The following is a 19530-nucleotide window of genomic DNA, read 5'->3' on the forward strand; positions in this document are numbered from 1 at the left end:
TTTCAATAGCAACTAAAAAAATCAAGTACCTAGGAATCAACTTAACCAAAGATGTAAAAGACCTATACAAAGAAAACTACATAACTCTACTAAAAGAAATAGAAGGGGACCTTAAAAGATGGAAAAATATTCCATGTTCATGGATAGGAAGGCTAAATGTCATTAAGATGTCAATTCTACCCAAACTCATCTACAGATTCAATGCAATCCCAATCAAAATTCCAACAACCTACTTTGCAGACTTGGAAAAGCTAGTTATCAAATTTATTTGGAAAGGGAAGATGCCTCGAATTGCTAAAGACACTCTAAAAAAGAAAAACGAAGTGGGAGGAGTTACACTGCCTGACTTTGAAGCTTATTATAAAGCCACAGTTGCCAAAACAGCATGGTACTGGCACAAAGATAGACATATAGATCAATGGAATCGAATTGAGAATTCAGAGATAGACCCTCAGATCTATGGCCGACTGATCTTTGATAAGGCCCCCAAAGTCACCGAACTGAGTCATAATGGTCTTTTCAACAAATGGGGCTGGGAGAGTTGGATATCCATATCCAAAAGAATGAAAGAGGACCCCTACCTCACCCCCTACACAAAAATTAACTCAAAATGGACCAAAGATCTCAATATAAAAGAAAGTACCATAAAACTCCTAGAAGATAATGTAGGAAAACATCTTCAAGACCTTGTATTAGGAGGCCACTTCCTAGACTTTACACCCAAAGCACAAGCAACAAAAGAGAAAATAGATAAATGGGAACTCCTCAAGCTTAGAAGTTTCTGCACCTCAAAGGAATTTCTCAAAAAGGTAAAGAGGCAGCCAACTCAATGGGAAAAAATTTTTGGAAACCATGTATCTGACAAAAGACTGATATCTTGCATATACAAAGAAATCCTACAACTCAATGACAATAGTACAGACAGCCCAATTATAAAATGGGCAAAAGATATGAAAAGACAGTTCTCTGAAGAGGAAATACAAATGGCCAAGAAACACATGAAAAAATGTTCAGCTTCACTAGCTATTAGAGAGATGCAAATTAAGAACACAATGAGATACCATCTAACACCGATTAGAATGGCTGCCATTAAACAAACAGGAAACTACAAATGCTGGAGGGGATGTGGAGAAATTGGAACTCTTATTCATTGTTGGTGGGACTGTATAATGGTTCAGCCACTCTGGAAGTCAGTCTGGCAGTTCCTTAGAAAACTAGATATAGAGCTACCATTCGATCCAGCGATTGCACTTCTCGGTATATACCCGGAAGATCGGAAAGCAGTGACACGAACAGATATCTGCACGCCAATGTTCATAGCAGCATTATTCACAATTGCCAAGAGATGGAAACAACCCAAATGTCCTTCAACAGATGAGTGGATAAATAAAATGTGGTATATACACACGATGGAATACTACGCGGCAGTAAGAAGGAACGATCTGGTGAAACATATGACAACATGGATGAACCTTGAAGACATAATGCTGAGCAAAATAAGCCAGGCACAAAAAGAGAAATATTATATGCTACCACTAATGTGAACTTTGAAAAATGTAAAACAAATGGTTTATAATGTAGAATGTAGGGGAACTAGCAGTAGAGAGCAATTAAGGAAGGGGGAACAATAATCCAAGAAGAACAGATAAGCTATTTAACGTTCTGGGGATGCCCAGAAATGACTATGGTCTGTTAATTTCTGATGGATGTAGTAGGAACAAGTTCACTGAAATGTTGCTATATTATGTAACTTTCTTGGGGTAAAGTAGGAACATGTTGGAAGTTAAGCAGTTATCTTAGGTTAGTTGTCTTTTTCTTACTCCCTTGTTATGGTCTCTTTGAAATGTTCTTTTATTGTATGTTTGTTTTCTTTTTAACTTTTTTTTTTCATACAGTTGATTTAAAAAAGAAGGGAAAGTTAAAAAAAAAAAGAAAAGAAAAAAGACAAACAAAGAAAAAAAAAAAAAGATGTAGTGCCCCCTTGAGGAGCCTGTGGAGAATGCAGGGGTATTCGCCAACCCCACCTCCATGGTTGCTAACATGACCACAGACATAGGGGACTGGTGGTTTGATGGGTTGAGCCCTCTACCATAAGTTTTACCCTTGGGAAGACGGGTGCTGCAAAGGAGAGGCTAGGCCTCCCTGTATTTGTGCCTAAGAGTCTCCTCCTGAATGCCTCTTTGTTGCTCAGATGTGGCCCTGTCTCTCTGGCTAAGCCAACTTGAAAGGTGAAATCACTGCCCCCCCCCCCCCCCTACGTGGGATCAGACACCCAGGGAAGTGAATCTCCCTGGCAACGTGGAATATGACTCCCGGGGAGGAATGTAGACCCGGCATCGTGGGATGGAGAACATCTTCTTGACCAAAAGGGGGATGTGAAAGGAAATGAAATAAGCTTCAGTGGCAGAGAGATTCCAAAACGAGCCGAGAGATCACTCTGGTGGGCACTCTTACGCACACTTTAGACAACCTTTTTTAGATTCTAAAGAATTGGGGTAGCTGGTGGTGGATACCTGAAACTTTTAAACTACAACCCAGAACCCATGAATCTCGAAGACAGTTGTATAAAAATGTAGCTTATGAGGGGTGACAGTGGGATTGGGAATGCCATAAGGACCAAACTCCACTTTGTCTAGTTTATGGATGGATGTGTAGAAAAGTAGGGGAAGCAAACAAACAGATAAAGGTACCCAGTGTTCTTTTTTACTTCAATTGCTCTTTTTCACTCTAATTATTATTCTTGTTATTTTTGTGTGTGTGCTAATGAAGGTGTCAGGGATTGATTTAGGTGATGAATGTACAACTATGTAATGGTACTGTAAACAATCGAAAGTACAATTTGTTTTGTATGACTGCGTGGTATGTGAATATATCTCAATAAAATGATGATTTAAAAAAAAAAAAAAAAAAAAAAAAGACCTATACAAAGAAAACTACATAACTCTACTAAAAGAAATAGAAGGGGACCTTAAAAGATGGAAAAATATTCCATGTTCATGGATAGGAAGGCTAAATGTCATTAAGATGTCAATTCTACCCAAACTCATCTACAGATTCAATGCAATCCCAATCAAAATTCCAACAACCTACTTTGCAGACTTGGAAAAGCTAGTTATCAAATTTATTTGGAAAGGGAAGATGCCTCGAATTGCTAAAGACACTCTAAAAAAGAAAAACGAAGTGGGAGGAGTTACACTTCCTGACTTTGAAGCTTATTATAAAGCCACAGTTGCCAAAACAGCATGGTACTGGCACAAAGATAGACATATAGATCAATGGAATCGAATTGAGAATTCAGAGATAGACCCTCAGATCTATGGCCGACTGATCTTTGATAAGGCCCCCAAAGTCACTGAACTGAGTCATAATGGTCTTTTCAACAAATGGGGCTGGGAGGGTTGGATATCCGTATCCAAAACAATGAAAGAGGACCCCTACCTCACCCCCATACAAAAATTAACTCAAAATGGACCAAAGATCTCAATATAAAAGAAAGTACCATAAAACTCCTAGAAGATAATGTAGGAAAACATCTTCAAGACCTTGTATTAGGCAGCCACTTCCTAGACTTTACACCCAAAGCACAAGCAACAAAAGAGAAAATAGATAAATGGGAACTCCTCAAGCTTAGAAGTTTCTGCACCTCAAAGGAATTTCTCAAAAAGATAAAGAGGCAACCAACTCAATGGGAAAAAATTTTTGGAAACCATGTATCTGACAAAAGACTGATATCTTGCATATATAAAGAAATCCTACAACTCAATGACAATAGTACAGACGGCCCAATTATAAAATGGGCAAAAGATAGGAAAAGACAGTTCTCTGAAGAGGAAACACAAATGGCCAAGAAACACATGAAAAAATGTTCAGCTTCACTAGCTATTAGAGAGATGCAAATTGAGACCACAATGAGATACCATGTCACACCAATTAGAATGGCTGCCATTAAACAAACAGGAAACTACAAATGCTGGAGGGGATGTGGAGAAATTGGAACTCTTATTCATTGTTGGTGGGACTGTATAATGGTTCAGCCACTCTGGAAGTCAGTCTGGCAGTTCCTTAGAAAACTAGATATAGAGTTGCCGTTCGATCCAGCGACTGCACTTCTTGGTATATACCCGGAAGATCGGAAAGCAGTGACACGAACAGATATCTGCACGCCAGTGTTCATAGCAGCATTATTCACAATTGCCAAGAGATGGAAACAACCCAAATGTCGTTCAACAGATGAGTGGATAAATAAAATGTGGTATATACACACGATGGAATACTACGCGGCAGTAAGAAGGAATGATCTCGTGAAACATATGACAACATGGATGAACCTTGAAGACATAATGCTGAGCGAAATAAGCCAGGCACAAAAAGAGAAATATTATATGCTACCACTAATATGAACTTTGAAAAATGTAAAACAAATGGTTTATAATGTAACATGTAGGGGAACTAGCAATAGAGAGCAATTAAAGAAGGGGGAACAATAATCCAAGAAGAACAGATAAGCTAGTTAACGTTCTGGGGATGCCCAGGAATGACTATGGTCTGTTAATTTCTGATGGATATAGTAGGAACAAGTTCACAGAAATGTTGCCATATTAGGTAACTTTCTTGGGGTAAAGTAGGAACATGTTGGAAGTTAAGCAGTTATCATAGGTTAGTTGTCTTTTCCTTACTCCCTTGTTATGGTCTCTTTGAAATGTTCTTTTATTGTATGTTTGTTTTCTTTTTAACTTTTTTATCATACAGTTGATTTAAAAAAGAAGGGAAAGTTAAAAAAAAAAAAAAAAGAAAAACAAGGAAAAAAAAAAAAGATGTAGTGCCCCCTTGAGGAGCCTGTGGAGAATGCAGGGGTATTCGCCTACCCCACCTCGATGGTTGCCAACATGACCACAGACATAGGGGACTGGTGTTTTGATGGGTTGAGCCCTCTACCATAGGTTTTACTCTTGGGAAGACGGCTGCTGCAAAGGAGAGGCTAGGCCTCCCTATGGTTGTGCCTAAGAGCCTCCTCCCGAATGCCTCTTTGTTGCTCAGATGTGGCCCTCTCTCTCTGGCTAAGCCAACTTGAAAGGTGAAATCACTGCCCTCCCCCCTACATGGGATCAGACACCCAGGGGAGTGAATCTCCCTGGCAACGTGGAATATGACTCCTGGGGAGGAATGTATACCTGGCATCGTGGGATGGAGAACATCTTCTTGACCAAAAGGGGGATGTGAAAGGAAATGAAATAAGCTTCAGTAGCAGAGAGATTCCAAAAGGAGCCGAGAGGTCACTCTGGTGGGCACTCTTACGCACACTTTAGACAACCCTTTTTTGGTTCTAAAGAATTGGGGTAGCTGGTGGTGGATACCTGAAACTATCAAACTACAATCCAGAACCCATGAATCTCGAAGACAGTTGTATAAAAATGTAGCTTATGAGGGGTGACAGTGGGATTGGGAAAGCCATAAGGACCACATTCCACTTTGTCTAGTTTATGGATGGATGAGTAGAAAAATAGGGGAAGGAAACAAACAGACAAAGGTACCCAGTGTTCTTTTTTATTTCAATTGCTCTTTTTCACTTTAATTATTATTCTTGTTATTTTCGTGTGTGTGCTAATGAAGGTGTCAGGGACTGATTTAGGTGACGAATGTACAACTATGTAATGGTACTGTGAACAATCGAAAGTACGATTTGTTTTGTATGACTGCGTGGTATGTGAATATATCTCGATAAAATGAAGATTAAAAAAAGGCAAAAAAAAAAGCAATAATGAGCACTAAGTCTTAGATATTGCAATGGAGAGGTAAAAAAAAATAATAATGTTAATAATTAACTTGTATGAGGTACACAGTATGGGTGAGGTGTTGCTCTAAGTGTTCTACATAAATGAAATAATTAAAAAAAAATGCATACACTGGAAGCATTTAACATCAAATCTTCAATTTTATTACTTTACTACTCTATTTTTGCTACTCATTTTAAGCAAAAATACAATATTGGAGAAATGGCAATGGAAGTTCTTAAATACATGAAATGAACTTCATTTGGCCAAAGGAAACAAAAAATTAAATCTTTATCAATATACTCCAAAGATCTACTTCTAAAAGACTGAGTGCAGTACATGTAATCTTCCAAAGTACTGAGAAATTACACTACCTGGAAATTTACATAGATTTTATTCTTAGAGCACTTTAAGAAGAATGCAAAAACCTGGCTGGGCAGTTTATATAAACAACCTAATTACATGAAACCTAGAATAAGGAATGAGATCTTATTCTGTAAAGGTAAACGTAATACCCAGATAAATTCCAGAGTGTTTTGGGCAGAAAATTAAAAAGTATTTGTAAAGTCCCCTTCAGGGACTGGGGAAAAACATGGAACTATTAAACTTCCCCACTTGGGGAATTCCTGATATTCTCTCAAGCATTAGGGACTCCCAATTTAATAAGCCAAGCTCCCAGTCTTGAGGCTTGCCCTTATGAAACTTATTTCTGCAAGGCAAAGCCAGGCCTGCTTGTAAGTATGCCTAAAAGTCATCTCCAAAGAGCCTCTTTTGTTGCTCAGATGTGTCCTCTCTCTTTAAGCCATCTCTGCAAATAAACTTACTACCTTCCCATCTACCTGGACATGATCCCAGGGGTGTAAGTCTCCCTGGTAATGTGGGACGTGACTCCCAGGGATGAGCCTGGCCCTGGCAGTGTGGGATTGAGAATGGCTTCTTGACCAAAAGGAGGAAAAGAAATGGAATGAAATAAAGTTTCAGTGGCTAAGAGATTTCAAATAGAGTCAAGGGGTCATTTTGGAGGTTATTCTTATGCAAGTTTTAGCTAGATATTGCCAACTACCACAGTATGTGAAGCCCCAACCAACAGTATTCCTGAAAACCATAGGGAGTGCCCTGGGCTCTATCTAAGTCTCCATAAAAGTTTTTCTTAATAAGTTTATTCTTTTTCAGAAACTTAAGGCCTCCTGATTGATCCCATGCCAGATAAGTCCTGAAACCCAGAGGTACCAGTCTCTCCAAGAACACCAATCAGTTTCATTCCTATACCCCTGTGCTGGTTTGGATGTATTATGTCCCCCAAAATGCCATTATCTCTGATGCAGTCTTGTGTGGGCAGGAAAAGTACCGGTGTTGATTGGATGTTACCGTGGAAATGTGATCACTCAACTGTGGGCGAGATCCTTCACTGGGTAATTGCCATGAAAGTGTGGCCCCACCCATTTGGCACGGGCCTTGATTAGTTTACTGGAGCACTATATAAGGTCAGACAGAAGGAGGGAGCTTTGCTACAGCCAAGAGGGACACTTTGAAGAATGCACAGGAGCTGAGAGAGGAACTGCAGTTTACAGAGACATTTTGGAGACAGCCTTTGAAAGCAGACTTTTGCTCCGGAGAAGTTAAGAGAGGACAAACACCCCAAGAGCAACTGACAGTGACATTTTGGAGAGAAGCTGAAGCCTAGAGAGCAACGTCCTGGGAAAAAGCCGTTTTGAAACCAGAACTCCAGAGCAGACACCAGCTACGTGCCTTCCCAGCTAACAGAGGTTTTCTGGACACCAACGGCCATCCTCCAGTGAAGATACCTGATTGTTGATGCATTACCCTGGACACTTTATGACCTTAAGACTGTAACTTTGTAACCAAATAAATTCCCTTTATAAAATCCAATCCATTTCCGGTATTTTGCAAAAAGGCAGCATTAGCAAACTAGAACAATCCCCATAAGGTCAACACCCCTTTCCAGAACAAAGTTATTAAAATGGTCATTGCCCAGATATTCCTGAAGATCGAGAGAATGATCAAATAAGAGGGTGGAGGTGTAACTGAGAAATTAGGATTTAACAAATGACTGTGACTATGACTCAGTATATAGATATTTCTTTTTAGTGTCTAGTGTTTAAGAATAGGCAGCTCCCGAATGCCTCTTTGTTGCTCAGATGTGGCCCTCTCTCTCTGGCTAAGCCAACTTGAAAGGTGAAATCACTGCCCTCCCCCCTACGTGGGATCAGACACCCAGGGGAGTGAATCTCCCTGGCAACGTGGAATATGACTCCCAGGGAGGAATGTAGACCTGGCATCGTGGGATGGAGAACATCTTCTTGACCAAAAGGGGGATGTGAAAGGAAATGAAATAAGCTTCAGTGGCAGACAGATTCCAAAAGGAGCCGAGAGGTCACTCTGGTGGGCACTCTTATGCACAATTTAGACAACCCTTTTTAGGTTCTAAAGAATTGGGGTAGCTGGTGGTGGATACCTGAAACTATCAAACTACAACCCAGAACCCATGAATCTCGAAGACAGTTGTATAAAAATGTGGCTTATGAGGGGTGACAATGGGATTGGGAAAGCCATAAGGACCACACTCCACTTTGTCTAGTTTATGGATGGATGAGTAGAAAAATAGGGGAAGGAAACAAACAGACAAAGGTACCCAGTGTTCTTTTTTACTTCAATTGCTCTTTTTCACTCTAATTATTATTCTTGTTATTTTTGTGTGTGTGCTAATGAAGGTGTCAGGGATTGATTTGGGTGATGAATGTAGCACTATGTAATGGTACTGTAAACAATCGAAAGTACGATTTGTTTTGTATGACTGCGTGGTATGTGACTATATCTCAATAAAATGAAGATTAAAAAAAAAAACAAAAAACAAAAAACAATACCATTTACCACAATACCCCAAAAAATAAACTATTTTGGTATAAATCTAAAAAAAAAAAAAAAAAAAAAAGAATTGGGGTAGCTGGTGGTGGATACCTGAAACTATCAAACTACAACCCAGAACCCATGAATCTCGAAGACTATTGTATAAAAATGTGGCTTATGAGGGGTGACAATGGGATTGGGAAAGCCATAAGGACCACACTCCACTTTGTCTAGTTTATGGATGGATGAGTAGAAAAATAGGGGAAGGAAACAAACAGACAAAGGTACCCAGTGTTCTTTTTTACTTCAATTGCTCTTTTTCACTCTAATTATTATTCTTGTTATTTTTGTGTGTGTGCTAATGAAGGTGTCAGGGATTGATTTGGGTGATGAATGTACAACTATGTAATGGTACTGTGAACAATCGAAAGTGCGATTTGTTTTGTATGACTGCGTATGTGAATATATCTCAATAAAATGATTAAAAAAAAAAAAAAAAGAATAGGCAGAAGGAAATACCTGAAGTTACTGAACTGAAAACTGATCTTTGATAATGACTGTATAACTAGATGCAAAAAAAAAAAAAAAAAAAAAAAAAAAAAAAAAACCCACAAAAACTAGGTTGCCCATGTTTGTATGGATCTATTTCTGGATGTTTTGTTCTGTTCCACTGATCTACAAATCTATCTATGACAATACTACACTGCCTTAGTTAACCTACCTCTATTGTAAGTCTTAAAATTGGATTGAGTGCAATGTTACTGGTCAATAAGGTGGGGGTGGGGAGTAAGGGGTATGGGATGTGGGGTTTTCTTGTTTCTTTTTCTGGAGTAATGCAAATGTTCTAAAAATGATCACAGGGATGAATGCACAACTATGTGATGATACTGTGAACCACTGACTGTATACTCTGGATGGATTGTATGGTACGTGACTATATCTCAATAAAATTACATTAAAAAAAAGAAAAGAGGAGTACATAAACAAACACTGATGCCTAGCCTATTCTGAAGAAATAACCCCAATCTGAAACCACCTTGATTACAAATGCCTTCAATTGTCACATAAAATTGTATAAAGGAAAAAAGAGGCCAGCAAGCACTACTGAACCAGTTTGTCAAAAAGTTTTGTTGAAGACATAAATCTTGGGCAGGAAGATGCTGATCACACCCTCTTAAGTTAATTTATAAATTCAATACAATTTCAGTTTTGAAAAGTTGATTATAAAGTTCATCTGAAAGAACAAATAAGCAAGAAAATCTAGGAAAACTGTGAAAAAGAGCAAGGAGGGGGACGAGCCCTCCAGATTAAAATATGTTTTAAGCCTTTCTGAAGCCTCTATAATCAAGAGTGGCACTGGTGTATGGAAAGACCAATGGAACAGAAAAGAAAATCCAGAAATAGACCCCACTGCATATAGAAATTTAGTACTGATAAAGGCAGCATTTAAAAGCAGTAGGGGAAAAGAAAGACCTTTTAATAAGTGGTATGGAATAACTGGATAGCCATTAGGAAAAAAAAATGGAACTCTTCCTTAAACTAAAATAAATTCCAAATGGATCAGAGGTTTAAGTGTAAAAAATGTAAACACACAAGCATTAACGAACATAGGTAAATTTTTCTATAACCTGGAAGTGCAAAAGACTTGAACTGTGACTGAAAATGCATAAGCGATAAGGGAAAAAGACTACCATATACAAATAAAACATTGAGAATGTAAAAAGTTAAAAAAAATCTGTATCGCATTATGTAGGGCTGGGAAAGGATGGAAGGATTGAGCGGGACTGCTAAGGGGTCTGGGGTTTTCTTTTTGGAGTAATGAAAATGTTCTAAAATTGACTGTGGTGATGAATACATTACTCTGTGATTATATTAAGAGCCACTGATTCTACACCTTGGATGGATTGTATGGTATGTGAATACATCTCAACGAAACTGCTAAATTTAAAAAAAACACAAAAAAGGTTTGGCAAAAAAATACCATATGGTACAGAGCTTCTATCTGGGGTGATGAAAAAGTTTTGGAAATAGTGGTGATGATTACATAACACTGTGAATGCAATTAATGTCACTGAACTGTACACTTAAAAAGAGTTAAAAAGACAAATTTTATGTTATATATATTAAACATATATTTTTTCTTTTTTTATTAATTCAATTTTACTGAGATATATCCACATGCTATACAAACATCCTGGTGTATAATTAGTCATTCACAGCACCATTATATAGCTGTGCATTCATCACCACATTCAATTTTTGAATATTTTCATTACCATACACAAAAAAGAAGAATAAAAGTTAAACTGAAAAAGAACACCCAAAACATCCCATCCTCCCCATCCCTCCCTATTATTCATTTACTTTTTTTTCCTCATTTTTCTATTCATCTGTCCATACACTGTATAAAGCGAATGGGAGCCACAAAGTTTTCACAATCACACAGTCACACAGTATAAGCTATATAGCAATACACTCGTCTTCAAGAATCAAGGCTACTGGGTTGCAGTTCAACAGTTTCAGGTATTTCCTTCTAACTATTCCAATACACTAAAAACTAAAAAGGGGTATCTATATAATGCATAAGAATAATCTCCAGAATGACCTCTCGACTCTATTTGAGATCTCTCAGCCACTGAAACTTTATTTTATCTCATTTCTCTTCCCCCTGTGGGTCCAAGAAGGCTTTCTCAATCCCACAATGCTAGGGCCAAGCTCATCCCCATGAGTCTTGTCACATGTTGCCAGAGAGATTGAACCCCCAGGAGTCACGTCCCACGTAGGGGGGAGGGTAGTGAGTTTACCTGCAGATTTGGCTTAGTGAGAGAGGCCACATCTGAGCAACGAAAGAGGTACTCTGGGACAACTAGCTTCTCCCTTGCAGTAACAAACTTCATAAAGGCAAGCCCCAAGATCAAAGGCTTGGCTTTCTAATTTGGTAGCCCCAATGCTTCTGAAAATACCATTATTTCCCCAGGTGGTGAAATTTAATATTTCCACATTTTCCCCCAGACCGTTAAGGGAGCTTTGCAAATACATTTTTATTCTCTGCCAGAATTAGTCAGGGATGTAGTGGGGCTTCACACTAATCTGCACAAACCAACCGGACCTCACTCCCCAATTAATGCTCCACGTAATTATGTCGTTTGAATAAACTGACCACACAAGTCAAACTATGTAACGTGTTACAAACATATAGATCCTGCACCAATAAACATCTCTTCCTTTAGTCCCACACAGAAGCTGAAGCTTCAAAAATGCCTTTCAAGCCAACTTGAAAGGTGAAATCACTGCCCTCCACCCTACGTGGGATCAGACACCCAGGGGAGTGAATCTCCCTGGCAATGTGGAATATGACTCCCAGGGAGGAATGTAGACCTGGCATCGTGGGATGGAGAACAACTTCTTGACCAAAAGGGGGATGTGAAAGGAAATGAAATAAGCTTCAGTAGCAGAGAGATTCCAAAAGGAGCCGAGAGGTCACTCTGGTGGGCACTCTTACGCAAAATTTAGACAACCCTTTTTAGGTTCTAAAGAATTGGGGTAGCTGGTGGTGGATACCTGAAACTATCAAACTATAACCCAGAACCCATGAATCTCAAAGACAATTGTATAAAAATGTAGCTTATGAGGGGTGACAATGGGATTGGGAAAGCCATAAGGACCACACTCCACTTTGTCTAGTTTATGGATGGATGAGTAGAAAAATAGGGGAAGGAAACAAACAGACAAAGGTACCCAGTGTTCTTTTTTACTTCAATTGCTCTTTTTCACTCTAATTATTATTCTTGTTATTTTTGTGTGTGTGCTAATGAAGGTGTCAGGGATTGATTTAGGTGATGAATGTACAACTATGTAATGGTACTGTGAACAATCAAATGTACGATTTGTTTTGTATGACTGCGTGGTATGTGAATATATCTCAATAAAATGAAGATTAAAAAAAAAATAAAATGGATTAAGGAAAATGTGAAAAAAAAATGCCTTTCATCCTTTAACCTTCAGCATGATTTTCCTTAGTCCTAACCAAGTCCATTTTGTTCATACTTCTAATCGAAGTCTGATCTCTTTTTTCAGACTCTTAACATTTGCTGTACTGGGTAATGTTGACATTCATAGCTGCTAGACTCTGGCTCTGAGTCTCAGGTTTCACACGAATAACCAAAGTTCCAGGGACCAACCAGGTATACACAAAGAGGTAAGCATTTCAGAGTTTAGAAATAACCATTACAACTCAGCAGTAGATGTAACTGTTATAAGAGCTTACAATCTAGGAACATTTACAATAAGCCTTCCACTGATAACCTATGCTCTCAGCCTCAATTCTCAGAGTTTGCACATTAAATTTAGTCCATATTAGTGAGGCATTATAGTATTTTTCTTTTCATTTCTGGTTTATTTCTTTCAACATACTGTCCTCAATGTCCATTCACCTTCTTGTAACAGCTCAATATTCCACTGTATGAATACACCACAGTTTGCCATTCCGTTCATCAGTCCACGTACACTTAGGCCACATCCATCCACTGTGAATCATGAATACTGCCACCATAAACCCCACTGTGTAAATGACCATTTGTGCCACTCTTTTCAGTTCTTCCAAGTATACACCCAATAACAGGGTTGCAGGACCATATGGCAACCCCATGCTTAGCTTCCTATGGAACCACCACACTGCCTTCCACATGGGCTGCACCATTCTACTTCCCCACCAACGTTAATAGGTATATCACTTTCTCCATATTTTCTACAGCACTGTATCCCTCTGTTAATTTTTCAGATGGCTTTATTCATACAGCATACATTCTATTCTAAGTAAACAATCAATGGTTCCGTGTATAATCACATAGTTATGCATTTAACACCATTATCTATATATGGACATTTCCATTTCTTCCACAAAGAAAGAGGAAGAGGTGAAAAAAGTAAAAAGAAAAAAGAAAAAGAAAAAAAAAGCGACAACTAAAAAGCAACAAAAGAAAAATAAAATTAAAATAAAATACAATAAAAAAGTCAGACCACACCAATACCAAGAATCCCATACCCCTCCATATATCCCCCTCTTATACTTAGTTTTAGTATATTGCCTTTGTTACAATTAGTGGAAGCATATTACAATGTTATTGTTAACTATAAACTCTAATTTGCATTGACTGTATTTTTTTCTCCAATACCACCCCATTTTTAACACCTTGCATAGTTGACACTCATTTGTTCTCCCATGTGTAAAAACATATTTGCACATTTAATCACAATCTTGACCACTCTAGGTTTCACTAAGTTATACAGTCCCAGTCTATATCTTCTATCTTTCCTTCTGGTGTCCTACATGCCCCTAACCTTCCCCTTTCAACCATACTCACAGTAATCTCTGTTCAGTGTACTTACATTATTGTGCTACCATCACCCACTACCGTGCTCCAAACCTCTTACTTCTGTGTTTTCCTATCTGTCTATAGGGCTTGCTTTAGTATTTCCTGTAGAGCAGGTATCTTGTTCACAAACTCTCTCAGTGTCTGTCTGAGAATATTTTAAACTCTCCCTCATTTTTTAAAAATTCAGTTTTATTGAGATATATTCACATACCAAACAATCATCCATGGTGTACAATCAACTGTTCACAGTACCATCATATAGTTGTGCATTCATCACCCAAATCTATTTTTGAACATTTTCCTTACACCAAAAAGAATAAAAATAAGAATAAAAAGTAAAAGGAAAAAAGAACACCCAAAGCATCCCCCCATCCCACTCTATTTGTCATTTAGTTTTTGTCTCCATTTTTCTACTCACTCATCCATACAATGGATAAAGGGGGTGTGATCCACAAGGTTTTCACAATCATACTGTCACTCCTTGTAAGCTACATAGTTATACAATTGTCTTCAAGGGTCAAGGCTACTGGGTTGGTTTGATAGTTTCAGGTATTTCCTTCTAGCTATTTCAATACAATAAAAACTAAAAAGGGATGTTTATATAGTTTATAAGAATGCCCACCAGAGTGACCTCTCAACTCCATTTGAAAGTTTCCACTGAAACTTTATTTTGTTTCATTTCGTATCCCCCTTTTGGTTAAGAAGATGTTCTCAATCCCACGATGCCAGGTCCAGACTCATCCCAGGGAGTCATATCCTACACTGCCAGGGATATTTACACCCCTGGGAGTCACGTCCTACATAGCGGGGAGGGCAGTGAGTTCACCTGCTGAGCTGGCTTAGCTAGAGTAAACTCTCCCTCACTTCTGAAGGACAGTTTTGCCGGATATAGAATTCTTGGTTGGCAGTTTTTCTCTTTCAGTATCTTAAATATATCATACCACTGCCTTCTTGCTTCCATGGTTTCTACTGAGAAATCCGCACACGGTCTTATCAAGCTTCCCTTGTATGTGATGGATCGCTTTTCTCTTGCTGCTTTCAGAATTCTCTATTTGTCTTTGACATTTGATAATCTGATTATAAAGTGTTGTGGCGTAAGTCTATTTGGATCTATTCTGTTTGGGGTACACTGTGTTTCTTGGATCTGTAATTTTATGTCTTTTATCATAAGAGATGGGAAATTTTCATTATTGTTTCTGTCCCTTTTCCCTTCTCTTCTCCTTCTGGAACACCTATGACATGTACAATCATGTGCTTAACGTTGTCATTCAATTCCTGAAGACCCTGCTCATATTTTTCCATTATTTTCCTTATCTGTTCTTCTGTGTATAGGATTTCAGATATCCTGTCCTCCAGTTCATGAATCTTTTCTTCTGCCTCTTCAAATCTGTTGTTGAATGTTTCCATTGTTTTTCATCTCTCGTATAGTGCCTTTCATTCCCATAAATTCTACCAATTGCTTTTTCACACTTTTGTATTCTTCCTTATGTTTTCCCAATGTCTTCTTTATATCCATCATCTCTTTTGCCTTATGTTCCCTCAACTAGTTGATTTGATTTTTGGATTGATTTAGGAGATTCGTTGAATAATTAGTTGTTTCAATTCCTCCATCTCAGTTTTAAGTGTAAGTTTCTTCCTCTGACTAGGCCATATCTTCATTTTTTCTAAGGAGACTCAAAATCTTTTGTTGTCTAGGCATCTGGTTTCCTTGATTACCCCAATCAGATTTTCCCAGATCAGATGGGCCCAGATCTCAGAAGGAAGGTGTACTCAGTATCACGTTTCCCTGAGGAGCAGGTTGTCTGACTTCCATGAGGCCTCTAGACTCTATGCTTTTCCTATCCTGTCCAGCAGGTGGTGCTTGTCACCCGCAGCTCCCTACCAGTGTAAAAAGGTGGGTCCCTTTAATACACAGTGGACCCTGTCCTGGTCAGGGGCCCAGGGTGTCAGAAGCGAAGGTTAAGTTGTTTCTAGGTTGTTGTTTTTTCCCCCAGGCCCTGGGGCCTGAGTTCTCTGAGGGAGGGCTGTGACTTGAGCTGGGCCCTGCCTCCCTTTTCTTAGGGAAGATACACTTCCCCATGGAGTTATCTTCTACACCTGAATTCCTCCTTTGTCTTTCTGACTGTCTTAACTCCACCCCTGCCTGGGTCAGCACTGACAACTGAAAATGCCTGTGGTTTTCTCTGATGAGCTGCTTAGAATGAGAGAAAAAAAACAAAATCCCCTTTTCAGAGCCAGTCTCAACCCCTCAGTTTTGTTGTCCACTGGTGTCTGTACCCAGTTCTGTGCCCCTCTTTTTGGTACACGGCCATTTTCCAGTATTCAGTACTCAGCCATCTCCAAAAGCCTCTGTTTTTATTTAGTTATGCTTTTTTTTCCCCTTCAGCCCTGATTCCTCTCTGCCAGGAGGAACCTCAGATTTCTGCTCAGGGCTTATCTGTATTTGTAGCTCGTATTCAATAGTCCAAAATTGTTAAGTTAAAACTGCAACTGGAGTTTGGTTGAGCTACATTCCATTGCTCCCGGCAGGGACTGCTTCTTTCTCCCACAGTGAAGTTTTGCAGCTCAGCCTGCCATGCTGGTGGGGGAGGGGCGCAGGCTCTACAGTGTTACTTACAGTTTTGATGCTGTGCTCTCAGGCGTTCCTCCTATTCCTGACTGGTGTTCAATGTGTGAACTGTCACGGATGTCCCCCAACAGTTGTTCCAGACTATTTACTAGTTGTTCCTGGCTATTTACTAGTTGCTAGAGAGGACTAACTAAATTCCACACCTCTCTATGCCACCATCTTGCCCCACCTCCTATATATATATATATATATATATATATATATACATATATTTAAAAACACCATATGCAAGATAAAATAAAAATGAAAACCTGAGGAAAATATTTGCAACTTTTTTCATAGACAATGGGTTAATATTCCTAATAGATATAATTTCTAAAAACAGAAAAAGGCCAACAACCTAATAGAAAAGTGGGCAGGAAAAATGGACAAGTCACAATAAAAAGAACCTTGAGTGGCCCTTAAATATATAAAAAGCTATGCAACCTCACTCATAAGAAAAAAGTAAAAGTAAAAGCATTTGAAACACACTTGGTGAGATTCTCACATATTGCTAGCTGGAATACAACATGGTCCAATCCTACAGAGGGGAATTTGGCAATCTCTAGCATAATTATGTATTCATATGCACACATAATAAGCATTTATCCTTTCACCCAGAAATCCTTCACTAGCAAAAAATAAAAAGACATATGTACAAGGCTTATTGCTGTACTATTTGTTACACTAAAAGCCAAGAAAGAACCAAATTTCCATCAAAGAAGGAACCACTGGAACAAATTACAGTATATCCATTCAATGGAGTATTACATTGTTGTAGAAACAAAAGAGGGAGTTCTCTAAACTGCTGTGGAGTGATCACCAGGCAATAATAGGTATATAAATAAGTTGGTGGTTTTTATCACGCTTTACTTTTTTCCCCTTGAAGAAAGTAATCTAAAGAAATTAAAATTTATTTTCCATCTACCCACTTCTTTCTTTGTCTAGGATCATACGAGATAATCATTAATGTTGGGTGGTTTCTAACTCAGCCAATGCAGTTGTTGGATTTGTGGTTTCCAACAGATTTGCAGTTTGGCTTTTCATCTTTGACTAATGATAACTTTTAGACCTTTGTAACATATCATTTTCCTAACATCTTAAACAAATAGTGAAATGTCATGGAAAAAAAAATGTCGGAAAAAAGTGTATAATATATATCACCATTTATCTAACAAGTGTGTGTTGGGGAATCACAAATACATCTACCTACTACTTATACTTAAAAATAGTAAAACTTTTTTTTTTAAAGCTTATCTATAGGGGAAGGGAAGGAACGGGGAAGGAACAGAAATAGAAGCTAGATTTCTCTAATATACCGTCACATGCAGACTTGACTTTGAAATCATGTAATTATTTTATAAAACAAAATTCAAAAAAAGCAACAGCAATCCCTAACTACCAGGGGCAAAATCAAATAAATGTATTGAGTTGGTGGTATAATGACACAGAAAATCTATTCCAAATTACTTAAAACATAGTAAACTAACTATATTTCCTGAGACACAAAAAGGACTAAACAATCATACTGTTGGCTATAGTATGGGATTGTTATTTTGAGGTTTTTAGTGTTGATGATGGGATAAAACAAAGGGATAAATGTTAGAGTTACTAAGAACCAAGTTTTTTGGCATGGGAGAAAGTAGACAGACAAGAAAGATGTATTGTTGGTAGTCCTGAATTTGAACTGGAAATATCAAAATCAATTAATGAATTGTTTTATCATAAAAATAAATACAAATGTGTGTGTGTGTGTGTGTGTGTGTGTGTGTACTGCATGTATCTCTTAGCTCTGTCAGCTAAAATATTCTAGAAGCAATGATCAACCCAGTAGCAATGAGCACACACTGTTCCCAGACTTTTTTTTTTTTTTTTTAAACAAGCCTTTGATTTTTATTATTCAAAAAAGCTTCATACATTTTTATTTGGCTTTCTGACTCTGTGCTTGTGCCTTCAACACTTTCACAACGATTTTCTGCTCTTCAATCAGGAAAGCACGCTTGATCCTGTCACGGACACATTTCGCACACATGGAACCACCATACGCTCTGCTTACATGTTTTTTTGTTTTAGACAACCTCATAAGAACTTTAGGCCTCACGGCACGAACACCCTGAAGTCGGCCTGGGCACACGCCACATGCAGATTTTGGTGCCTTCCCAACCTTCTTGGTATAAAGGTAAACAATTCTATTACCAGCGGTCCGGGACAGCCTAGTTTTGTTGGAAGCAGTATTGTAGGATAGCCTACGACGGTATGTCAAATGCTGGACCATTTTGAATGCCTCTAGGTTCCGTCACCGGAAGAGAGGTTCCCAGACCTTTTGGACTCAAAATATCATTTCTTACCAACATTTCTCAGGTTCCTCTAAGAAAAAGTTGATTCTGGATCCGGGCAAAAAATGTACAAGTTGGGTCTGAAACATCCTCTCATACCAAAAAGTTAATGAACTATCAAAGACTACTTATGGCAATATGACAAAAGCTCTCAGGACTTTTTCATATTCAAAAGAAATTTTTCTTCTGTGTCACTAAAAAAATAAATTGCATAATGAATGGGATTTCCTTACACTAAAAAGTCCTTAGGAGCCAACCTAAAAGTGACTCATTCTGGTACAATCTAAGATTCAATAAGCATAATTGGCAATGAATCGCAATACATCAAATATGTTAAAAATCCATGAGTTCAGAGTAACTCTCAAATTTAAAAAACTTCACAAGTAACTTTGGAGGATGCTAGGAAACCAATTCATGTTTATCTGTCTTTACTGTATATGCTATATACCTCAGTGTAATTAAACAGGTGAGGGACAATTTCTCTTCATGGAGGCAGTCCTACTAATAAAGAAGGAATGAAAGAATAAGAATGTCATCATCATTTTGCAACGATTAAAGCAAAGGATCTAGGT

General features: G+C 38.3%; 2 protein-coding genes across 4 annotated transcripts in view; both read right to left on the reverse strand.

The window, feature by feature from the left end:
• The window catches only part of FAF2 (Fas associated factor family member 2), a 97271-nt gene that overhangs the window by 60049 nt on the left and 17692 nt on the right, over nucleotides 1-19530 (reverse strand). The window lies entirely within an intron of this gene.
• Nucleotides 18500-18946, reverse strand: LOC119524414 (60S ribosomal protein L34-like). The gene has a single exon (XM_037823050.1). It carries the CDS (start codon nucleotides 18895-18897, stop codon nucleotides 18544-18546), a length of 354 nt encoding a protein of 117 aa, XP_037678978.1. The 5' UTR covers nucleotides 18898-18946; the 3' UTR covers nucleotides 18500-18543.

This window comes from Choloepus didactylus (genome assembly GCF_015220235.1).
Source record: "Choloepus didactylus isolate mChoDid1 chromosome 11 unlocalized genomic scaffold, mChoDid1.pri SUPER_11_unloc1, whole genome shotgun sequence".
In the NCBI taxonomy this organism is placed as follows: Eukaryota; Metazoa; Chordata; class Mammalia; order Pilosa; family Megalonychidae; genus Choloepus; species Choloepus didactylus.